General features: G+C 40.3%; 1 protein-coding gene across 6 annotated transcripts in view; it reads left to right on the top strand.

Annotated features, from left to right (window-relative positions):
* Window positions 1-10,512, top strand: part of pde4ba (phosphodiesterase 4B, cAMP-specific a) — a 170,777-nt gene extending 160,265 nt beyond the window's left edge. For 5 of the 6 annotated variants that reach the window (XM_046848797.1, XM_046848780.1, XM_046848789.1 and 2 more), the window contains 9 exons: window positions 3,573-3,666; window positions 5,608-5,783; window positions 5,875-5,973; window positions 6,066-6,230; window positions 6,351-6,450; window positions 6,540-6,694; window positions 6,802-6,924; window positions 7,494-7,676; window positions 7,782-10,512. In XM_046848797.1, coding sequence (XP_046704753.1) covers window positions 3,573-3,666; window positions 5,608-5,783; window positions 5,875-5,973; window positions 6,066-6,230; window positions 6,351-6,450; window positions 6,540-6,694; window positions 6,802-6,924; window positions 7,494-7,676; window positions 7,782-8,159 — 1,473 coding nt within the window. In that variant the 3' untranslated portion in view covers window positions 8,160-10,512. Of the gene's footprint in view, window positions 1-2,166; window positions 2,966-3,572; window positions 3,667-5,607; window positions 5,784-5,874; window positions 5,974-6,065; window positions 6,231-6,350; window positions 6,451-6,539; window positions 6,695-6,801; window positions 6,925-7,493; window positions 7,677-7,781 lie in introns of those variants that run through there. The other variant, XM_046848821.1, reaches the window with a different exon arrangement.
* The last annotated feature ends 9,209 nt before the right edge of the window (window positions 10,513-19,721 follow it).

The following is a 19,721-nucleotide window of genomic DNA, read 5'->3' as shown; positions in this document are numbered from 1 at the left end:
CCTCAGCCATGTTTAGTGCAAGTCCAGACCAGCTCTAATTCATAGGGAAATTCTTCTTGTCTAATACCCGAAAGTATTGAAGCGCAATAACAATTTGAAATGGGAAAGCAAAGATTACACCGAGCAGCGTCTCCATTAGTTCTGATGTGGAGTTGGCATTGCATTGGGAAACTAGGTCCAAATAATGCTTCTGTAATCTTCTGTCAAGCATGGAGCTGAGTGCTAGTGTTAGAGGGGTTTCTGTGGTTTTTTTCTCCTTGCAATTTTTTATTTATATTATTTCAACAACAACAAAAAAAGATATGTTAAATATAGGCAAAATATCTTAAGAAATTATTATAAATCAAATAAAAGGTTTTGTCATTTGACAAAATAAAAATAGTAAAATGACCATAAACAGTTTGAATAATTATGTATCAGTTTTATTGATTATAGATAAACCTAAAAAATGTAATTATATTCTATATCAATTTGCCAAGCTGTCATTTTCTGTCAGTTTTCAGACTCTCAGCTCTCACACAAAGACTTAGTGCACACATGATTGATTTAAAGGATGTGAAACACCAAAGTGAAACATTAAATAGGTCAGAGCTTGAGGTTTCTCAGATTGTTCACACTCGCCTGCTTATTTTACGAAATCTGTTATGTCAACCGACAAGCTGCCTGTAAACTGGTTTGTCACCTTGAAGTTCGTCATCAGGTTTTACCAATGCTAATGATTTCTCAGTGTGTACAGATGAACACAATGGACTTACCACTATTGCACTGCCAAGTTCCTTGAACAACACAACCATGAGTAATGAGCACGTAATGCTTTTAATGCACACTCGAGACAGAAAATAGGAATGCAGAAGTAGTTTGAGTGTATCATATGTTGTACAGTATATACAGATGTGTTGACTTGCATGAAATACAGAAAGGTATAGGGTGAATCTCACAAGCCAGCATTTAGAGCAACATCACAGTTTATACTGCCGACTAGTGGACACTGTAGGTCACAGAGCTTAGCTGGAATTGAAAATTTATATATACATATTTTCTCACGGTATAACACAGGTGAAAGGTAAAATTCCAATAATACATGAATTAATGTTAGGGCTTTACAGATTAAAGATGGTTAATATGCTAGTTTCCATTACTGTGCCATGTTTAGGGAATGTTTTATTTAGATTATGGATATATGAAGGTTTTTTTTTTTTTTTTTTTAAGATATTCCGCTTCAATAGACTCACTATCCACATTTCCAAAATTCTGAGAGACATAGTAATATGTGCATGGATTTTGGTAAAAAAGAAAAAAGAAAAAAAAGATGGCACTCAATGTTGTGGGTCCAAAATAGCACAGACACGTAGGCAGGTTTCCCCACTGCAGCAGATTGCAGAGAGACTTTCTACTATTTTTTTTTTTTTTTGTCCTACTTTTGTCCTCGCCTGTCCTCATCTCTGTCCTTCTCCTGCACCATCTTTTTTCCACACATATTTTTTCCGATTCTTCAGAATTCTGTGCACATTTTTTTCAAAATCTGGGATTCTCATCATCATTACCATCATAGGCAGTTCCAATGCACGGTGCTTTGTAGTGCATTCTTTGTGAGCAGTTCTGCTACAGAAATATCTCATACGGCAACTTTAGGTGTCTAATGCAATAGGGTTTTCCCAGCGGCTGGACTCTGTTCTGGCTGCTACAAGGACAGCCCATTGATTTTGGCTGTCTGCCTTTTACTAGTGAGATGAAAATGTGTGTTTGGGGAGGGGTGGCTGCACTGGCATATGGTGCCGAGATGCAGTGATGTCCCAATGTGCACCGACACGGGTAAGAGGGAAACGTGGAGAGGGAGGGAGTTGCCTTGCTAAAAAAAAAAATAGATGCTTCTGCAGCAGTCGAAGCCACGTGATGCTGTTGCCATGGCGTTGGGGTGTAGTTGGTGGCAGCATGGAGCGAATGAGGGAGAGAGAAAGAAAAAAAAGACAGCTGATGTCACGAGAATAAACAGACGAACGAAGGCAATTATCCTGGTCTTTCCTCCCGTCTTCTGTTCTTTTCTTTTGCTTTCTTGCTGCTTCCAGGCATTCCAGTGCCTGTGGGATAAAAATAGCACAGGACTCCGTCAGAGAGAGAGAGAGAGAGAGAGAGAGAGAGCATCATAATTGGAACACAATTCAAAATAAAGTAAATTCTATTGTGCTTTGCTGTAAAATTTATTCCCCAAAGTAAAGACTACAGTATGGAGGGATGCAGGAAAGTAAGGGCATCCTTATCCCTTCACCTTTTAGTTTTTTTCTTTCCTTCCCCTCTGCATAACAAAGCGGGGTCTCCCCCTCCTCTACTGTCTTTCTATCAAATCATATCTGCGCTAGTCTACATGTTGCTGGGGCTGACAGGCTACAGAGAGGGAGATAGCAAAAACAAAAAGGGAGGGGTAATAAAAAACGAGCTAACTCAGACAGAGAGAGGGGGAGAGAGAGAGAGCTGCAGCAGCAGCAGCATTAGAGCAGCACTAATCCAAAAGAGGAAGCCCCCCTCCAGCTAGATGAGCATCCCTGTGTTCTTCCTCATTCCTCCATCTCTCCCTCCCTCCCTCCATGTGCTCCCTCACTTCATCTCCTCCATAATTCATCGGTGCTAGCAGACCATCCTGTTCAGCTTCAGCTCAGATTGCTGTGGACCACCTTGCTGGAACCTCCTGCCCAGAACATGGAGACCACGCATCAGAGTGCGTCGGCCGAGCGCCGGGACGTCGGCTTGAATCCACTGTTCACTCGCTGATCCAGACTAAGCAAAGGAGGAGAGGAGAGAAGAAGGGATTTGTTTGTACTCCCTATCATCTGCCTCTCTCTCTAGCTCTTGTCCTTTTTTTTGGATAAGAGCGTGCTATTGTGGATTTTTGTCTTTTTGTGGATACAAACTAGGATCCAAAATGCCCGAAGCGAACTACCTTCTCTCAGTGTCCTGGGGTTACATCAAGGTGTGTATAGAGCGTTTGAGGAAATAGATGCTGTGTGGTTCGGGTATCGGTTCAGTTGTTGGTTCGGTTGTTTCCGCTACGTGTGTGTTCTGCAGTGCTGGTGGTCTCGGGGACTCTAAAAAATGACTGGGGTGCCTTTGCTGGAATGCGCAACCTTGGGTTTCCTTCTGGATTCCTGGTTTAAATGGTTGAGATTTTAAACAGATGTGATAAAAACCTATTAAAAACATTGTGTGATGGAGTTTTCATCAGTGGGGGATGCTCATATTTAATAGCTTGTGCAGTTTTTTGTTGTGACGCAGGATATGGCTGCGACTTGACTTATTTAATTATATATTTGTTTATTTATTTCTGGAAGACATTGTGTGCTTCACAGGGCATATATTCATACAGCGTTTATACCTTTATACCTTTTTTTTATTTTTTATTTTAACAATCTGTTTAGGAACTTTTTTAGGCAATTGATTGTTTCAATTGGATATTTGATCAATTACAATGATATATGTTTATTTTCCTGATTTATTTAGCTATTTTATTAAAAAACACATACACCATATATAAATAATATTTCACAGTAATAATGAGTTATTTTTTTTTATGTTTCCAGTTCAAGAGAATGCTGAACAGGGAGCTGACGCACCTTTCTGAGATGAGTAGATCTGGCAACCAGGTGTCAGAGTTCATCTCCAACACCTTCTTAGGTGACCACCAACCCCCCTCCCCACCCAACCACACACACACACACACACACACACACACACACACACAAAATGAAAATATCACAAGCATTTAAGGAGTCGAGTATTGCTTGGAACTGCTGGGGTATTTTTGGATTGGCATCAAATTTATGTCTGGTATAAACACAAATGATGTAAAAAAATTAAGAACAAAAACCAGACAGGAGCCAAAATAAAGGAACATAAAACTTTTATGTTTTTAATGTGAAAAGCGTGACTTTCAAACATGCTACACCACAAGCATGATATTTTGGAGAGAGTGCGAGAAATCCCCAATGTAGCAGTCAGCAGAAGAAAAAGAGAGCGAATGGGGGTGGTGTAGAGAAAGATTGAGAAAAGGAGACGCAGGTGGGATGGGGAACGGTTGGGAGGGGGGATCCTGCTGTACAGAGACGCTCATGGTGGAACCCCTGTTATTGAAGAGCAAGGCAGTAAATCTATGACTCATCAGTTCTGTATATGAGATTGGGAACTATCCCCACGCCACACAACCACACACATCCTCTCTCAATGTTCATGGAGTTTGCAGTTATTTTGAGCAAATATTCACCAGTCGTGTCAGAAAATCGTCCTGTGACGCATTTTGTTCATTTAACTCACCTGTGTTGTGAATGCGTTTGAATGAATGACGAATAGGATTGTGAGGCCATTGGGATTATTGAGGCTATTAGAAAAAAGGCGTCGATCACGTGGACCTGCTCTTCTCACGTCTCTCTAGTCCATTTTACCTCATCTGTTAACATGGAAAAAAGCATGGCTAATGGGATTAAAACGTGAACAAAAACAGCTATATATATATATATATATATATATATATATATATATATATATATATATATATATATATATACAGCTCTTTAAATTTGAATAACAGTTCGAAGAAGACGAAGTAGCCTGGTGTCATGTACGGCAAGACCGGAAGACGTCAGTGAAACATGACTAATTCAGCTTCACTTCATCCTTAATCTAAAACCGAGGATTTCCACATCGGTTACATAACAGATAGCGATGAAACAGTTTGTCTCCTTCGCAGTATTGCTCCTCAACTGACGCTTATAAATGAATAACGCCTAGTGTTCTATCTTCTGGCTCTTTTCTTAGGTGAATTTCAGCTTTTTTTTTTTCTTTCCCAGAGAAACAGAGAATATGAGATGGTCTTTGGTTATACAGATCAAATCAGAAATCTGTTAGTTTGTGAGTTTCGACTGACCTAAAATAAAAAGAGCCTCAAATATTCATACATTAGAAGGCTCTCTACAGTGTTGGCTTATGAATGGAGTGCTTCAATAGTGTTTTCTGTCTGAAGAAACGGCACCCCGACTGTGCTGTCTTTCTAGCTTACTGTCAATGGAAGGCTCCTAAGGACTGACCTTTAGCAACATTATATTAATGCAACCCCTGCAGTGGCTCAATGATGGATCTGTATGTGTGTGAGAGAGAAAGCAAGATGCAGACTTTACTCAATTGTAGGAGAAATCTTAAAGAGAGAGAGAGAAGGCACTGGTCTCACGGTTTATTGTGTTGGCTGTACACACACACACACATACACACACTGACGAGCAGGTGTGAGGCATTTAGCTGTTTCGAGTGCACCTGGGTTGCTTGTGGGCTAAAAGCAGCCGCTGACGTCATTCAGACAAAAATGTTTCACCTTCACTGGGATTTAAACAATGGCTGTACTTTCTGCATAAACATTACAAAGATGAGACTAAGTAATCTGGAATGCTCTTCATCCAAAGCTCATTTTCTTATACTTATTATTTAAAAACTTACATATAAAAAAAAAAGAGATATCAGCACTGGAAGCACAGGAGGCAGTGATTATATTCAGTTTCTTGACTGTTTTTTCTTGTTATTAAAACCAAGCAAACCAAATCCTAATATAGCTCTGATTTCTTCCCGCAGACAAACAGAATGAGGTGGAGATCCCTTCGCCCACACCAAAAGCCCGGGAAAAGAAGAAGAAGCAGCAGTTGATGACTCAGATCAGCGGTGTGAAGAAGGTGTCTCACGGGCCCAGCCTGAACAGCGGCATCACCCGCTTCGGTGTCAAAACCGACAAGGAAGAGCTGCTGTCTAAGGTAATGCCATCAAACAGGCTGTCTGGAAAACAAAAAAAATGGTGGAAGTGCTTGAGTTTGAAAAAGTCTTACCTGGGTTTTCTGTCCACAGGAACTAGAAGACCTGAACAAGTGGGGCCTGAATATCTTTACTGTGTCGGAATATTCCAACAGTCGTCCCCTAACGTGCATCATGTACGCCATCTTCCAGGTCAGTCCTTCCTTCTGGTCCAAATAACTATTTTTTACGAATCATGTACACTTGGCCACAATCACATCTAACTCATAATCTGCCCTCCACAGGAACGAGACTTGCTCAAGACATTCAAGATCCCGACAGACACATTTGTGATGTATATGATGACACTGGAGGACCACTACCACTCAGATGTAGCCTACCACAACAGTCTTCATGCTGCTGATGTGGCCCAGTCCACACATATACTCCTCTCCACACCTGCACTAGATGTAAGGACTGATTTATTATGTACCTTTTATATATCGTCAGGATCGTATAGAAAGTATGGGGTTAATTCTTTCAAATGAGATTCATTGAGGTTTATTGTCTTGTTTCCTTGATGTCATCAGGCTGTCTTTACTGATTTGGAGATCCTGGCTGCCATTTTTGCAGCAGCCATCCATGATGTGGATCATCCGGGGGTTTCCAACCAGTTCCTCATCAACACAAGTAAGTGTTGACCAAGCTTCTTAAAAGTGCCAATATTGTTTATTGTTTTTCTGATCAAGATGGCTTTATACCTTTTTTATTCCTTTCAGACTCTGAATTGGCTCTCATGTATAACGATGAGTCAGTGCTGGAGAACCACCACCTTGCTGTGGGCTTCAAGCTCCTTCAAGAGGAGAACTGTGATATCTTCCAGAACCTCACAAAGAAACAGAGGCAATCGCTCAGAAAGATGGTTATCGACATGGTGAGCTGCTTTTAACTTTTAACCTCATCTTAACCTCATGCATCACGTAAAGTCTTTATGTTCATACTGTTTGAAGTGCCTAAGTTTTTTTGTGTTCTTCTCTTTAGGTACTTGCCACAGATATGTCTAAACATATGAGCTTACTAGCCGATCTCAAGACGATGGTAGAGACGAAGAAAGTTACCAGTTCAGGGGTACTGCTTTTGGACAACTACACAGACAGGATACAAGTAAGAACCTTCTCTGTGATGTATGTTGTGTTTAAATGAATGAAACTACCAAATCAAAATTAAAATACATCTGGCAGAATGGAATGGAATGGAAGCGAATTGAATAGAAGCAAATGATTGCTTACAGCAGTGGTTAATTTTAAAAACAACTCTACACTTCTGCCAATTTTGAAATTGTGGGCTAAATACGAAATGAATTTAGGCCTGGATTCAAAATTTTCATCACTAGCTAGCAAGCTATAGTCAGTTATTCAATGAAGCAAGGTACACATCAAACCAAGAAAGCTCTAGCCTAAAAAATTAACATTGAAAAATCCTTTGTAACTGCTGCTTGAATTAAACACTTCCACCTCCATACAATATTTTGTGCGCTAATTGATGTTCAGCGTGCATTGACCACAAGGTCAGAAAATTCAAAAAGGCATGCTGCACAATAACAAACTTAATTTTCACTAATGCTTCTTTCAAATCATTGCTGTTATTATGATGGATTACGTTCGATTAAAAAGTGTTAAGAGTCCAATGTTTAGCCCCCAATCAACTCTAATTAGACATTTTGTTTAATTTAGGTCCTTCGAAATATGGTGCACTGTGCTGACCTTAGCAATCCCACCAAGTCTCTGGAGCTGTACCGCCAGTGGACAGACCGCATCATGGAAGAGTTCTTTCACCAGGGAGACCGCGAGAGAGAGCGTGGCATGGAGATCAGCCCCATGTGCGACAAACACACAGCATCCGTGGAAAAATCCCAGGTTCCTGAATTTATCATATCAGTCAATTCATCAGAATCTGTTTGGATTATACCACATTTAAGTGTCTTCAGTTGTCCTAACTTATTGTGTCTAATCTCCTTCCAGGTTGGTTTCATTGACTATATTGTCCATCCACTGTGGGAGACCTGGGCTGACCTGGTCCACCCTGATGCGCAGGACATCCTTGACACACTGGAGGACAATCGAAACTGGTACCAGAGCATGATTCCTCAGAGTCCCTCTCCACCCTTCTACCAGCCTGAAAAAGAGGGACATGGTGGAGGACCAGGGGCTGACAAGTTCCAGTTCGAGCTCACTCTAGAGGAGGAGGACTCAGAAGGCACAGAAAAAGATGAACAGAGTCAGGGGGATGAGGAGGATGAGGAGGAAGAGGCAGAGGAGGCAGATAGAGAGGAGGAGATGGAGCCAGCAACCACACACATCCAAATCGTAACTGAAGACGCCTCACCAGTGGATACATAGGACCTTGTAGCCTATTTTAATGGCTAGTAACCATTTTTTTCCCCTCGCAATCTGGCAGTTGGTGCTTTTTAACAAAGCCCAGAGAGAGAGCGTTTTTTGGGCCTCTTGGGAGGAGCATGACTGGCCCTCCTTGCACTTATGTTTGGAGCCAGTTGGGTTGGAGCGCTCAGGAAATAAATGCTGCAGATGATAATTATTTTTTTGGAGCTGACTGACTGAGAGGTGACTCTGTGACACAGGAAGGATTGGGGCCAATGATAGAGGTGTGTTTGTCTAGTTAGGCAAGCATTTGTGGAGTTGACACTACTGAGAGATTTTTTTTTATGTACCAAGTGACTTTTTTTCTAAAGCTATCGGGATTAGTCGGGGTAGCAAACGAACTACTGATGAACAAGTATTTGTAAAGAAAGAAACTGTTTACTTTTCTGTACCATTTGTCTAAAGACTTTGTGTGCCTTTTTTACTATTGTCTTTTTAATGGTCTTTTTTTATTTATTGAACACACTTTAGTATAACTGTACATGGAAATGTTTTTTGTTTTCCTTTGTTCTTTTGTTTTATTTTTCCTAAAGGCAAACCAGACAGCTTACACGCAGAGTCGTTTTCTACAAACCGAAGAGAAAACTCAGTGTCTTCCTTTATATTTGGCAATAGAAATGAAATAATCCAAATACCTGAAATGTATATTCCAGTCGAAAGATGCACTTTGTCAATTTTTTTTATACTCGTCCAGTCCTTTTGGTCTTGTTCAGTTGCGAATTTGCAACGAGCTCATTTTGTATATATATATATATATATATATATATATATATATATATATATATATATATATACAATTCACAAAACGCATTTAAGCATAATGACAATTAAAAAATTGGGCCAATTGAATGCACTTAGGCAAACATTACAGAGCTCCTAAATATACTGATTTAATAGAAGCAAACTGAAGCAATATTCAGTTTTTATCTATAGAAGCCCCAAGGATATTTCTAAAAAAAAAAAAAAAAAAACAATGTAAAAAAAAAATTCCTTCAGCTTCCATTCATTAACATCAGTTCTCATAGCAAGCTTTTACTTTTATGATTTTTTTTCACAGATTACCTTTTCTGTGGGCAATACAGTCACGATTTAATTTGTGACTCTTGTGAGTTAAAAACAACGGACATTAGAACAAACAAATGAATAAATAAAGTTCCAGCTTTAAACATTTGAACCCAAATCCAGTTTAAAGCATAAAGCTACTTTACCTGCATTAGACCATTCAATTAGACCACATTATACATATTATTGTCCTGTCTATTCCCGAAGTGGCGTGCGTGTGTGTCTGCGTGTGTGTCTGTGTGTGTGTGCGCACGCACTTCTTTCTCTTCTATCATATACATGTTTTGTTTTTACACACCTCTGTTAAATTTGTTGATGTTAGCTGAAGTCGGTCCTTTGCTGTTTATAACAGTGTATTTATTACCTTTGTAAATACGGAATGATGTTTCTTTGTAAATTTATTTTTAATTTATATGCACTTGCATTACCGAAATTTGGTGGTGTTTTTTTGTGTAGTAGGCTCTTGGATAGAGTCTGTTATATTTTGTAATATTGTTTTGTTTTTGTTTGTTTGTTTTTAAATATTGCTGAATAAATATATATTATACTATATATAAATATATATGCTATATAAATATATCGCACAATATACAACTGCCCAGAGAAGTAGCTTAAAGACACACAACCCAATGATTACCGGGAGAGCCTGTAGATACGACACACGAACATACTGTAGACATCCGTCAGGCATTAGATGCTTTGTGTATCACTGTTTGGTGCAACATTTAAAAAGAAATCTGACACCACGAGATCACAGACAAAGTGGCACGCGGCTCGAAAACCTCTGCACACTTTTGAATGCAGATTGCTAATAATGGCTCAGAAATATTTACACGATGCTGGACTCTTATACCACACACGTTGGTCACAAAATATCACGATCTCTGAACACCAATGTGAAATTGATATGAATTACAAAAGAAAAAGGTTTTTAAAAATGTGATCTTCTGTAATTATTTGTGCTAATGTGAACTATTTTTCTGACCTTGTTAGCAGTTTTAAAATTCAATTTGTCAGTATAACTTTGTTAATCTATGTTTAAGAGCTTTTGGTCCAATTTGTGTCCAAAAGGATTAGTCAGAGTTAGTAATATCTGCATGAGGGATGGGTTTTTTCGTCTAGTAAATCCCACATTGTTGCAGGTGAATATTTAATGTTTCACACAATGTATGGTATAATATTGTATATTGTGTTCAATAAAATCAAAAACTACTTTTCTATGAAGTGATTAAAAAAATGACGCATGAATATATACTGCCGTGTTTTGGGGTCTTCTGTTTTCCAGGATTAGTTCCAATCCTTCTTTTTTATTATAAGACTGAAGGATAATTGACAAACTCTTTGTTCTGATTAGTTAGAAGATTTAATGTTCTATAACAACATATAACACGTTTAAGTTAATGTACTAATTTACATTGATAGCTTTGGACTTGTACAGAACACACCATACACTATATGGCAAAAAAATAGTGTACAAGATTTCATTTACTAGATTAAGTCCCATTTGCTGTTATAATTAACCTCCACTCTTTTGGGAAGATGTTCCACTAGATTTTGGAGCGTGCTTGTGGTGATTTGTTCTCGTTCAGCCACAAGGTTTTTAGTAAAATCAATTAGTGATGTAGGGTGAGGAGGCCTGGGGTGCCTCAGTGTTCATTCCAAAGGTGTTCAGAAAGGTTGAGGTCAGAGCTCTATAGCAGGCCACTCAAGATCTTCCACTCCATCCCATATAAACTATATATTCAAGAAGCTTGCTTTGTGAACAGGGCACTGTCATGCTGGAACAGGTCTAGGCCAAAAAAGGTTTGTGAAAATACTTCTTATCATACTGTTATTTGAGAATAATCAGCTTTTGAATAGTAACAGTGACCCTACTTCACTTTGGGCTATATTGCACAGTATTGCCTGGCCTGTTTTAATCTCTAGATCAATAATACAAATAATCCTTATTTCTAAAAATACAAGAAAAGATTCAGAATTGTAGGCAAGAGCTGGAGCTTATTCGTTCCAGCAATAAGAAACCTTGTGTTTATCTCTGGCATGTCGCAGCTTGTGTAGAGCTGAATCCAGTTTGACAGGGTCACATTGTGTGATGTCCTCAGGCTCACACTAGCTGCTCTGTTTCCCAGGATAAACTCTGCATGCAGTGTATGAAAGCAGATCATTGGCTGGACTTCACAGGTTTTTCTGACCCACTCCATTATATTTTTTTGTAAAAAATAGTAATAATAAGACTTGAGACTAAAAAAATAAAAGAGATGGGGGTTGGGGTTGAAGAAAGTTTATTTATAGTGCTTTGCCATTATAATACAAACTACATGCATTTTAATATTAATGATCAATCTTATAATTGATCAATCAAGAGTTATGTGACTGCTGAATGCTAGAGAGAGAAAAAAAAAGATTATCAGGGCTTACTCTGTTTACAGCGTTTTCTTTTTGGAACATCATACAATTCAAGTTGAATGCACTTTTGGACTCAAGCTGGATTATTTTGGACTTTTGTTGAACCAAGCACAAGAGATGAACAAAAACAGACAGAATTAAATAAATAAGTATAACAAGGGCAGTTTTTTTCATATACCAGCATGCAGTGCACTATTATGATTATGTTACACAGTGAGTGGACCAAGATTTATTGCAAGGGGACGCAGTGTCTTTTTCCCTCTGGGAACTAGGGTTACATACGTAACCTAGAAACGTTCCTTTTCAGGAACTTCAGCTGTGTCGCAACGCTTTGGGAACAAGAGTCCAACACCGCCAGACTGACCAGTCCCTAACTAGTGTGTATGGGCACAACTAGGTCGAAGGACAGAGGAGCCAGGAGTGGCACAGAGGTCAAGGTTATAAAACCTGACAAAGGTCAGCGGGGTGGACCAGCGTCACAGATGTCTTTGAGGGACATTTCAGAGGACCAAGCCTTAAAGGCTGCCAACCTCTGGGTCAACTTACAGGAAGATGCGATAGCATCAATAATCCCCCTGCTGAGAGTCTGTTAATTAGCAGGGAGGCCTCTCCTCAGAGGGCCGTAGCAGACAAGCAGTTGTTCCGACTTCCTCCAGGGTTTAGTGCTCACACCGGACACAGACGGTTTAGCTTTTTCTGGTCTGGGGCCTGAAACAGAGGAGGATAGAATGCCTGGAGCCTAAGGTCATGGGATAATCAAGGGTATCTTGGGGATGTAACCCACTCTAGGGTGCACTGGCCATGCCTGGAGTGAACTCAAGAAAAAAGGGGGCCAGCGAGAGGGCCTGTACTGACTGTGAGATGCATCCATGAAGCCTCGGATGGGGGCTCGAAGTGTGGCTCAGATAGAGACTCCAACACAATGGCCAGGACCCACTCAGGCACCATAGGCTGCAAAGAAAACGCGTCAAAAGCAGGTCTCTGCCGAGTGATTGTCCCACCATTGGGGCATAATATGCCAAAATAGTGGATGCGTAGACTTTGTGGGTGGATGGAGCCAACTCTTTTGCTAACTGTTCCTTAAGGAACTCCAGCACTAAACCAACCGGGCAGTGGACTGGGTCAAATTGGTACAATTGATTATTTCACTGTGTCAGTTATATGTGGTTGAAATGACAATAAAAACTTCTTGATTTGACTTGAACACACCATGCAGTGAACAGACGCCATCTTACAGCATACAACCTTCTCGTGGAAGGAGCTCTAAAATAGAAAATGGTCTCTACCACTGCGGTGGAGAGACTGGACCCTCAGAGCTGTGCCCCCTCAGGGGCCACGGCCACAACCTCCATAAATCTAGGTGGGGTGATCTATTGCGCCCTCTGCTTGAGAGAAGAGAATGAGGAATGCCCAACCACCTTGGGGCCACCAGGAAGAGACGGACTCCATCCTGGCGAACTCTTTCCAGAACTCCCAGAAGCAGCACAATGGGGCGAAAGGAGTACAGGCGCAACTTCAGCCATGTCTGAGCTATGGCATCCAACAATAAAGGGGCTGGTGGAGTCAGGGAGAATCATAGGGGACAGTGAGACATCTCTCGAGACGCAAACAAATCCACCTGGGCCTTGCCAAATTTCTTCCATATCTGCTCCACCAAATTAGGCCGCCATTCCCCGTGTCTCAACCCCTGTCTCGACAGAGTGTCTGCTGCTTTGTTTAGATGGCCCAGATGTACACTGCTCTTAATAATAGCAAGCCTTCCTCGGGTCCACAGGAGGGTCTGGCATGCCAGCTTGTACAGGGGGCTTGAACGCAGACCCCCCTGGTGGTTGATGTACGGGACCACCGAGGTGTTGTCCAAACCGATCAACACATGGTGACCTCTGAGGTCTAGAAGGACCTCAAAGACAGGTCCAGGCAGACGTCTTGCACCTACGTAGTACGTAGGGGCTTGGTGGGTAATGTCGGGGTCTATAGTGAGGAAGCGTGAATTAGTATATAACGATTAGGTCAGGAAAGAATGGTAGACCCCGATGTAGAGGTTGTAATGCCGGGAGCAGAAAGCGTTTGTTGAGCTTGGTGGACGGAGGGGCTTTCCACTCATCTGAGGAAGAGAGGCGGGCAAACCAATGCCTGCAAACCAGATCTGGACCAGGCAGAAGAGGTTTGAGAAAGGAATAAGCCCGCCTCGAAATCCTCTGTGAGGTCCATTTGTGAACCCCAGGAGCTGGTGCAATGCTCTGCCTCAGCGAGAGGGGGACTAGAAAAGCGAAGAGTAAGGGCACACTTCCGCGGAGCTTCCTTTGAAAACCCAACTTAGCGTACTCTGCTCCCAGACAAGCCACACAAAGGCTGTGTGTATCTCTAGGTGTACCTCCGTGATATAGCGGGGGCAGGGAGGAACACACAACCGGAACATATGCTTAGCCTTCTTCAATGCCTTCATATTTTGACAAACAATTTGTCAAACAATAGACATCAAATACACACAGAACGCTTTATGAACAAACAGAAGCTGGTGCTGGCTTCACTCGATGTGCTTTTTGGTCATGACATCACACAGATGGTAATGCCGCATCTTTCATTGGACAGATTACACACGTGATTCAGAGCGTTGAAAACGCGAAAGCATTCCCAAAACGTTGCAACGCAGCTCAAGTTCCTTAGATGCTAGTACCTGAAATGAAGAAAAAAAATTGCAGCAGAAAAAAAAACATGACATAAACCCAGAAGAGCGTTACAGATTTGAAACAAATGTGTCAAGCGACTGATAAATATTACATTTTAAGCCAGTACAACTGACAACAGTAATGTTTAAAAGGTATTAATATTAATGTTTTAGAGCACACATTTTTTTCAATGAACCACTAATTGTTGCTTTACTTGTGATTTCTTCACCTCTTTTGATTTTGTAACATCATTAGTTAACAAAATTGACGCTAAAATTATTTAGTCTTGGAGAGGCAAGCAAACGTAGTTGCTCTCCTCTAAGTGGGCTTGAGGATTGCCCACTAACAAAATGACTGAAATGCATAACATCATTTTCTCGGCTGCCTGGATATTTGCTTTATCTCTTGTCTTGTGTGTTATCGGCACTTGGCAGTTTATTTACTTTAATTTCCCTCTAAGACAGAGGCAAGCCGTGGTATAAAAATGGCTCGAATACAGTACAATGACAATTTGGTCAAGGTAGACAATAGGATATGGGTGTAATGTGGGAATGTGGTGTAAGAAGGTTAGATCACCTCCCTGAGAGAGTATTAATTTTGTACATGAAATCTGTAAATCAGTCTCGTCCTGGCCAGCCCAAACTATTTTTAACCTCTGGCCAATTAGCGGAATAGAGCAGTGACGTGAGAGGAGCTGAAAGTGCTGAGAGCCTCTGCAGTTCCCGCAGCTCTTTGCAATCTGTTCAGAGCTGAATTCCTAGACACACCAGCACACACAAATATATGTAGCAGTGTTTTATGAAACCTGTTCTTGTCTATTTAACTTATTAGATCATACAGGTGTGTTGTAAAGACCTATACATGCATTATTACTGTATGCATGGAATTATTCAAACAAAATCATTATAGCATAGATCAACATCATTTTTCGAACATTTGCAGTGGTCTCATGGCTGGATGGTTTATGATTTTGAAAGGAAAGATGTAAAGAAGGCAGAGAAAACAACCTCAGACCTATTTGGGCATGCTGTATATAAATCAATATGCAGCATCTTGCATTTCCTTTCATTGCTTAATAAGGCTAGTTTTAGAATTGTACATTTTTAATAGTAATATATTTAAGGAAAAACACACACAAAACAAACAGCTCAAAACAAACTTTATATTACTATATTACACAATATACAGGGAGTACAGAATTATTAGGCAAGTTGTATTTTTGAGGATTAATTTTATTTGAGGATTTAATTTGAACAACAACCATGTTCTCAATGAACACAAAAAACTCATTAATATCAAAGCTGAATATTTTTGGAAGTAGTTTTTAGTTTTAGCTATTTTAGGGGGATATCTGTGTGTGCAGGTGACTATTACTGTGCATAATTATTAGGCAACAACAAAAACAAATTCATACCCATTTCAATTATTTATTTTTACCAGTGAAACCAATATAACATCTCAACATTCACAAATATACATGTCTGACATTCAAAACCAAACAAAAACAAATCAGTGACCAATATAGCCACCTTTCTTTGCAAGGACACTCAAAAGCCTGCCATCCATGGATTCTGTCAGTGTTTTGATCTGTTCACCATCAACATTGCGTGCAGCAGCAACCACAGCCTCCCAGACACTGTTCAGAGAGGTGTACTGTTTTCCCTCCTTGTAAATCGCACATTTGATGATGGACCACAGGTTCTCAATGGGGTTCAGATCAGGTGAACAAGGAGGCCATATCATTAGATTTTCTTCTTTTATACCCTTTCTTGCCAGCCACGCTGTGGAGTACTTGGACGTGTGTGATGGAGCATTGTCCTGCATGAAAATCATGTTTTTCTTGAAGGATGCAGACTTCTTCCTGTACCACTGCTTGAAGAAGGTGTCTTCCAGAAACTGGCAGTAGGACTGGGAGTTCAGCTTGACTCCATCCTCAACCCGAAAAGGCCCCACAAGCTCATCTTTGATGATACCAGCCCAAACCAGTACTCCACCTCCACCTTGCTGGCGTCTGAGTCGGACTGGAGCTCTCTGCCCTTTACCAATCCAGCCACGGGCCCATCCATCTGGCCCATCAAGACTCACTCTCATTTCATCAGTCCATAAAACCTTAGAAAAATCAGTCTTGAGATATTTCTTGGCCCAGTCTTGACGTTTCAGCTTGTGTGTCTTGTTCAGTGGTGGTCGACTTTCTGCCTTTCTTACCTTGGCCATGTCTCTGAGTATTGCACACCTTGTGCTTTTGGGCACTCCAGTGATGTTGCAGCTCTGAAATATGGCCAAACTGGTGGCAAGTGGCATCTTGGCAGCTGCACGCTTGACTTTTCTCAGTTCACGGGCAGTTATTTTGCGCCTTGGTTTTTCCACACGCTTCTTGCGACCCTGTCGACTATTTTGAATGAAACGCTTGATTGTTCGATGATCACGCTTCAGAAGCTTGGCTATTTTAAGACTGCTGCATCCCTCTGCAATATATCTCACTATTTTTGACTTTTCTGAGCCTGTCAAGTCCTTCTTTTGACCCATTTTGCCAAAGGAAAGGAAGTTGCCTAATAATTATGCACACCTGATATAGGGTGTTGATGTCATTAGACCACACCCCTTCTCATTACAGAGATGCACATCACCTAATATGCTTAATTGGTAGTAGGCTTTCCAGCCTATACAGCTTGGAGTAAGACAACATGCATAACGAGGATGATGTGGTCAAAATACTCATTTGCCTAATAATTCTGCACTCCCTGTAGCTTGTTAACATCAATCATTACAGCTGTCATTCTGTAGGAATATCTGTAGGTTTGGTGGAACTTCAGTAATGTAAAGTTTGTTTTATTTTTGCCTGAAAGATTTTGACAAGCCAAAATCACTAAACACCATAAAAGCATGGAATTTGTTTTCTCAAGTATTATATTCCTGTGCATATTTAAGTGCACATTGATCTGTGGTGACAATCCAGAGTGTAACACGCATATAGAAGTGTGAATGCATGATGGTGAAGGTGTTAAAACCAATATATTCTCATAGATCCGCCACGGCATGATAGTTCAGTGGGATGGATTTCCATCTCATAGCCCTGATCGCTCTGGTTAAGTCTTGAATTTGGGATGCTATTTATGTGAAGTTTCTCTTGTACTAACATGGTTACCTTTTGGTCTGTGAATCAGTTGTGTGTGCATTGATGCATAGATTTCACTAAAAGAGTAAATTCTCCATCCTCGTAACAAATTAATGAGGATTAATTTAATGTGCTCACTGATTTATTTTTGAGCATTGTGTATGAGAACTTATATGTCATATATTAATTATATTTAGAGATTTAAAGCACTTCTGTACGTCGCTCTGGATAAGGGCGTCTGCTAAATGCCACAAATGTAAATGTAAATGTATATTTCAGCTGTTTTAGGTGCATCATCATCACCACAACCACCACCATCGACAACAATTATTTAAAACATTAGTAGAGAACTGAGGAAACTGAAATGTGAAGATTACTATTACATCCATTACTAGACAGTGTCTGTGAGAAGAAAACTGGGGAACCCAAAAGAAACACATAAACACAGTAAGAGAAAATATGGAACTTCTTCGATTAAGTTACATGAGAAGCAACGTCACCAGTGCTGTCAATAGAATATTAATATTAGCTTGTTTTAAACTTTAAAGAAGCACATATTTATTCACTGTTATGAATAAATCTGTACTTTCAGAAATAATAGTATTTACAATCAAACATGGACTGAAATAATCCGGATTCCATAACCAGACATTCAGAAAAAGTTTCACTTCAGGAGGTGACAATGTTACTGATGGTTTAATCGTGCTGATTTGATTTCCTGCTGAGTTCATCCCTGACCTTATGCCTCATTAACAAAACCAAGTACCATTTTTAGTGATATGAATGACACCAGTGTCCTGGCAGCCCCATTTTTTAAAAAAGTTTTTCAGAGATCTCATAACTGCATGCGGGAACACTTTTTGCTCCACTTTGAATATAAAAACAACCTCTTATGTCTGTCAGCAATGGTCTAATTGCGGGAAGTTGGGGAAAATTCCAATGTTTCTGGGAATGGGACAAAAGGACTACGTAAAGCCTTGACTCATGCTGCAGATTTATGAAATCAAGTCTCTACATGAAGAATGCTTTAATCTACTACATGGTCAAAACATTCGCTTATTCTCTTTACTGCATGTTTATGATTCAAGAGATGGTTATTCACCAGGGAGTGCGGCGAAATATATTTTCCCAGTTGCTCATGAAGCGTGAGGATTTCTGGCTTGATCTGGCATTATGATTCTTGTGTCTGTTCCTTCAACAAGCTCACTTGCATCACTTTGGAGAGGTATTTAATATTTCACGAATGTGAAATACAAAACTCAAGAACGCCAGAGAAATCAAATACAGGTTGCTTTTGTGGAAGTTCATGCTTTAAAAAAATAGTTTTCAAAAGAAAATGTTTGGATGCTGGCCATGTAAAACCCCTTATATTCGGAATCCTGCTTTGTATTAGAACAGGGGTGGCCAACCAGTCAGAGACCGAGAGCCACATTTTTGACTGTGTTACCGCAAAGAGCCACATCATACACATGGGCACACATGAACATCACTCATCCCTTCCTCTTACACACACACACACACACACACACACACACACACACACACACACACACCTCTGCTCAGATAGATTTATTGTAAATGTCACACACCAACATAATGACAGAAATTGACTCCTACAGTTCTAAGACCACAGGACAACAATGAACACTGCGCTGTCTCACACACACAAACTCTGTTTAACCAAGTCCACAAACAAAAATATAATAATTTACAATAGCGTTTTTCTTTTACTATGCATGTTACTTAGTGGGACTTTTGGCATTCCTTGCCTTGAACAATCCCCTTCAAATCTGCCTCGTATTCCATTGTTGCCACTCGAAGCAATTCTTTCACATGTGTGTCAGTCACAACAGATCGATGCTTTGATTTCAGGTGTTTTAGGGTATAAAACACAGACTTTGTGGGGTTTTTTATGTGCGTATTCACTTCGCTTGAGTTCAATACGGTATTTTCGTCAAATGCGCATGCGCATGAGATGAATATACCGCAGGGGTGGGCAATTAATTATTACAAGGGGCCACATGAGAAACCCGAATTGTGTCAGAGGGCCACACCAACGATAATATTTTAGGGATGCACCGAAATGAAAATTTAATTCAAAAGGCAATGAAATCCATAATTTTTTGTGTTATGCCTTTTGCCTCGGCACCATCACTGGAAAACTTTCCTGCCTTTTCAAAAACGTCCTCTACAGACGAAGTGCGCATGCTCGGATTGACTTTACTGTTCTGCGCCGCGTTCTTCTCATATTTAGAAGGCAATCGGGATGTT

This window comes from Silurus meridionalis, chromosome 1 (assembly GCF_014805685.1).
Source record: "Silurus meridionalis isolate SWU-2019-XX chromosome 1, ASM1480568v1, whole genome shotgun sequence".
Lineage (NCBI taxonomy): Eukaryota > Metazoa > Chordata > Actinopteri > Siluriformes > Siluridae > Silurus > Silurus meridionalis.
The sequence above is the reverse complement of the archived record's forward strand: the minus strand, read 5'-3'. Positions and strand labels throughout refer to the sequence as shown.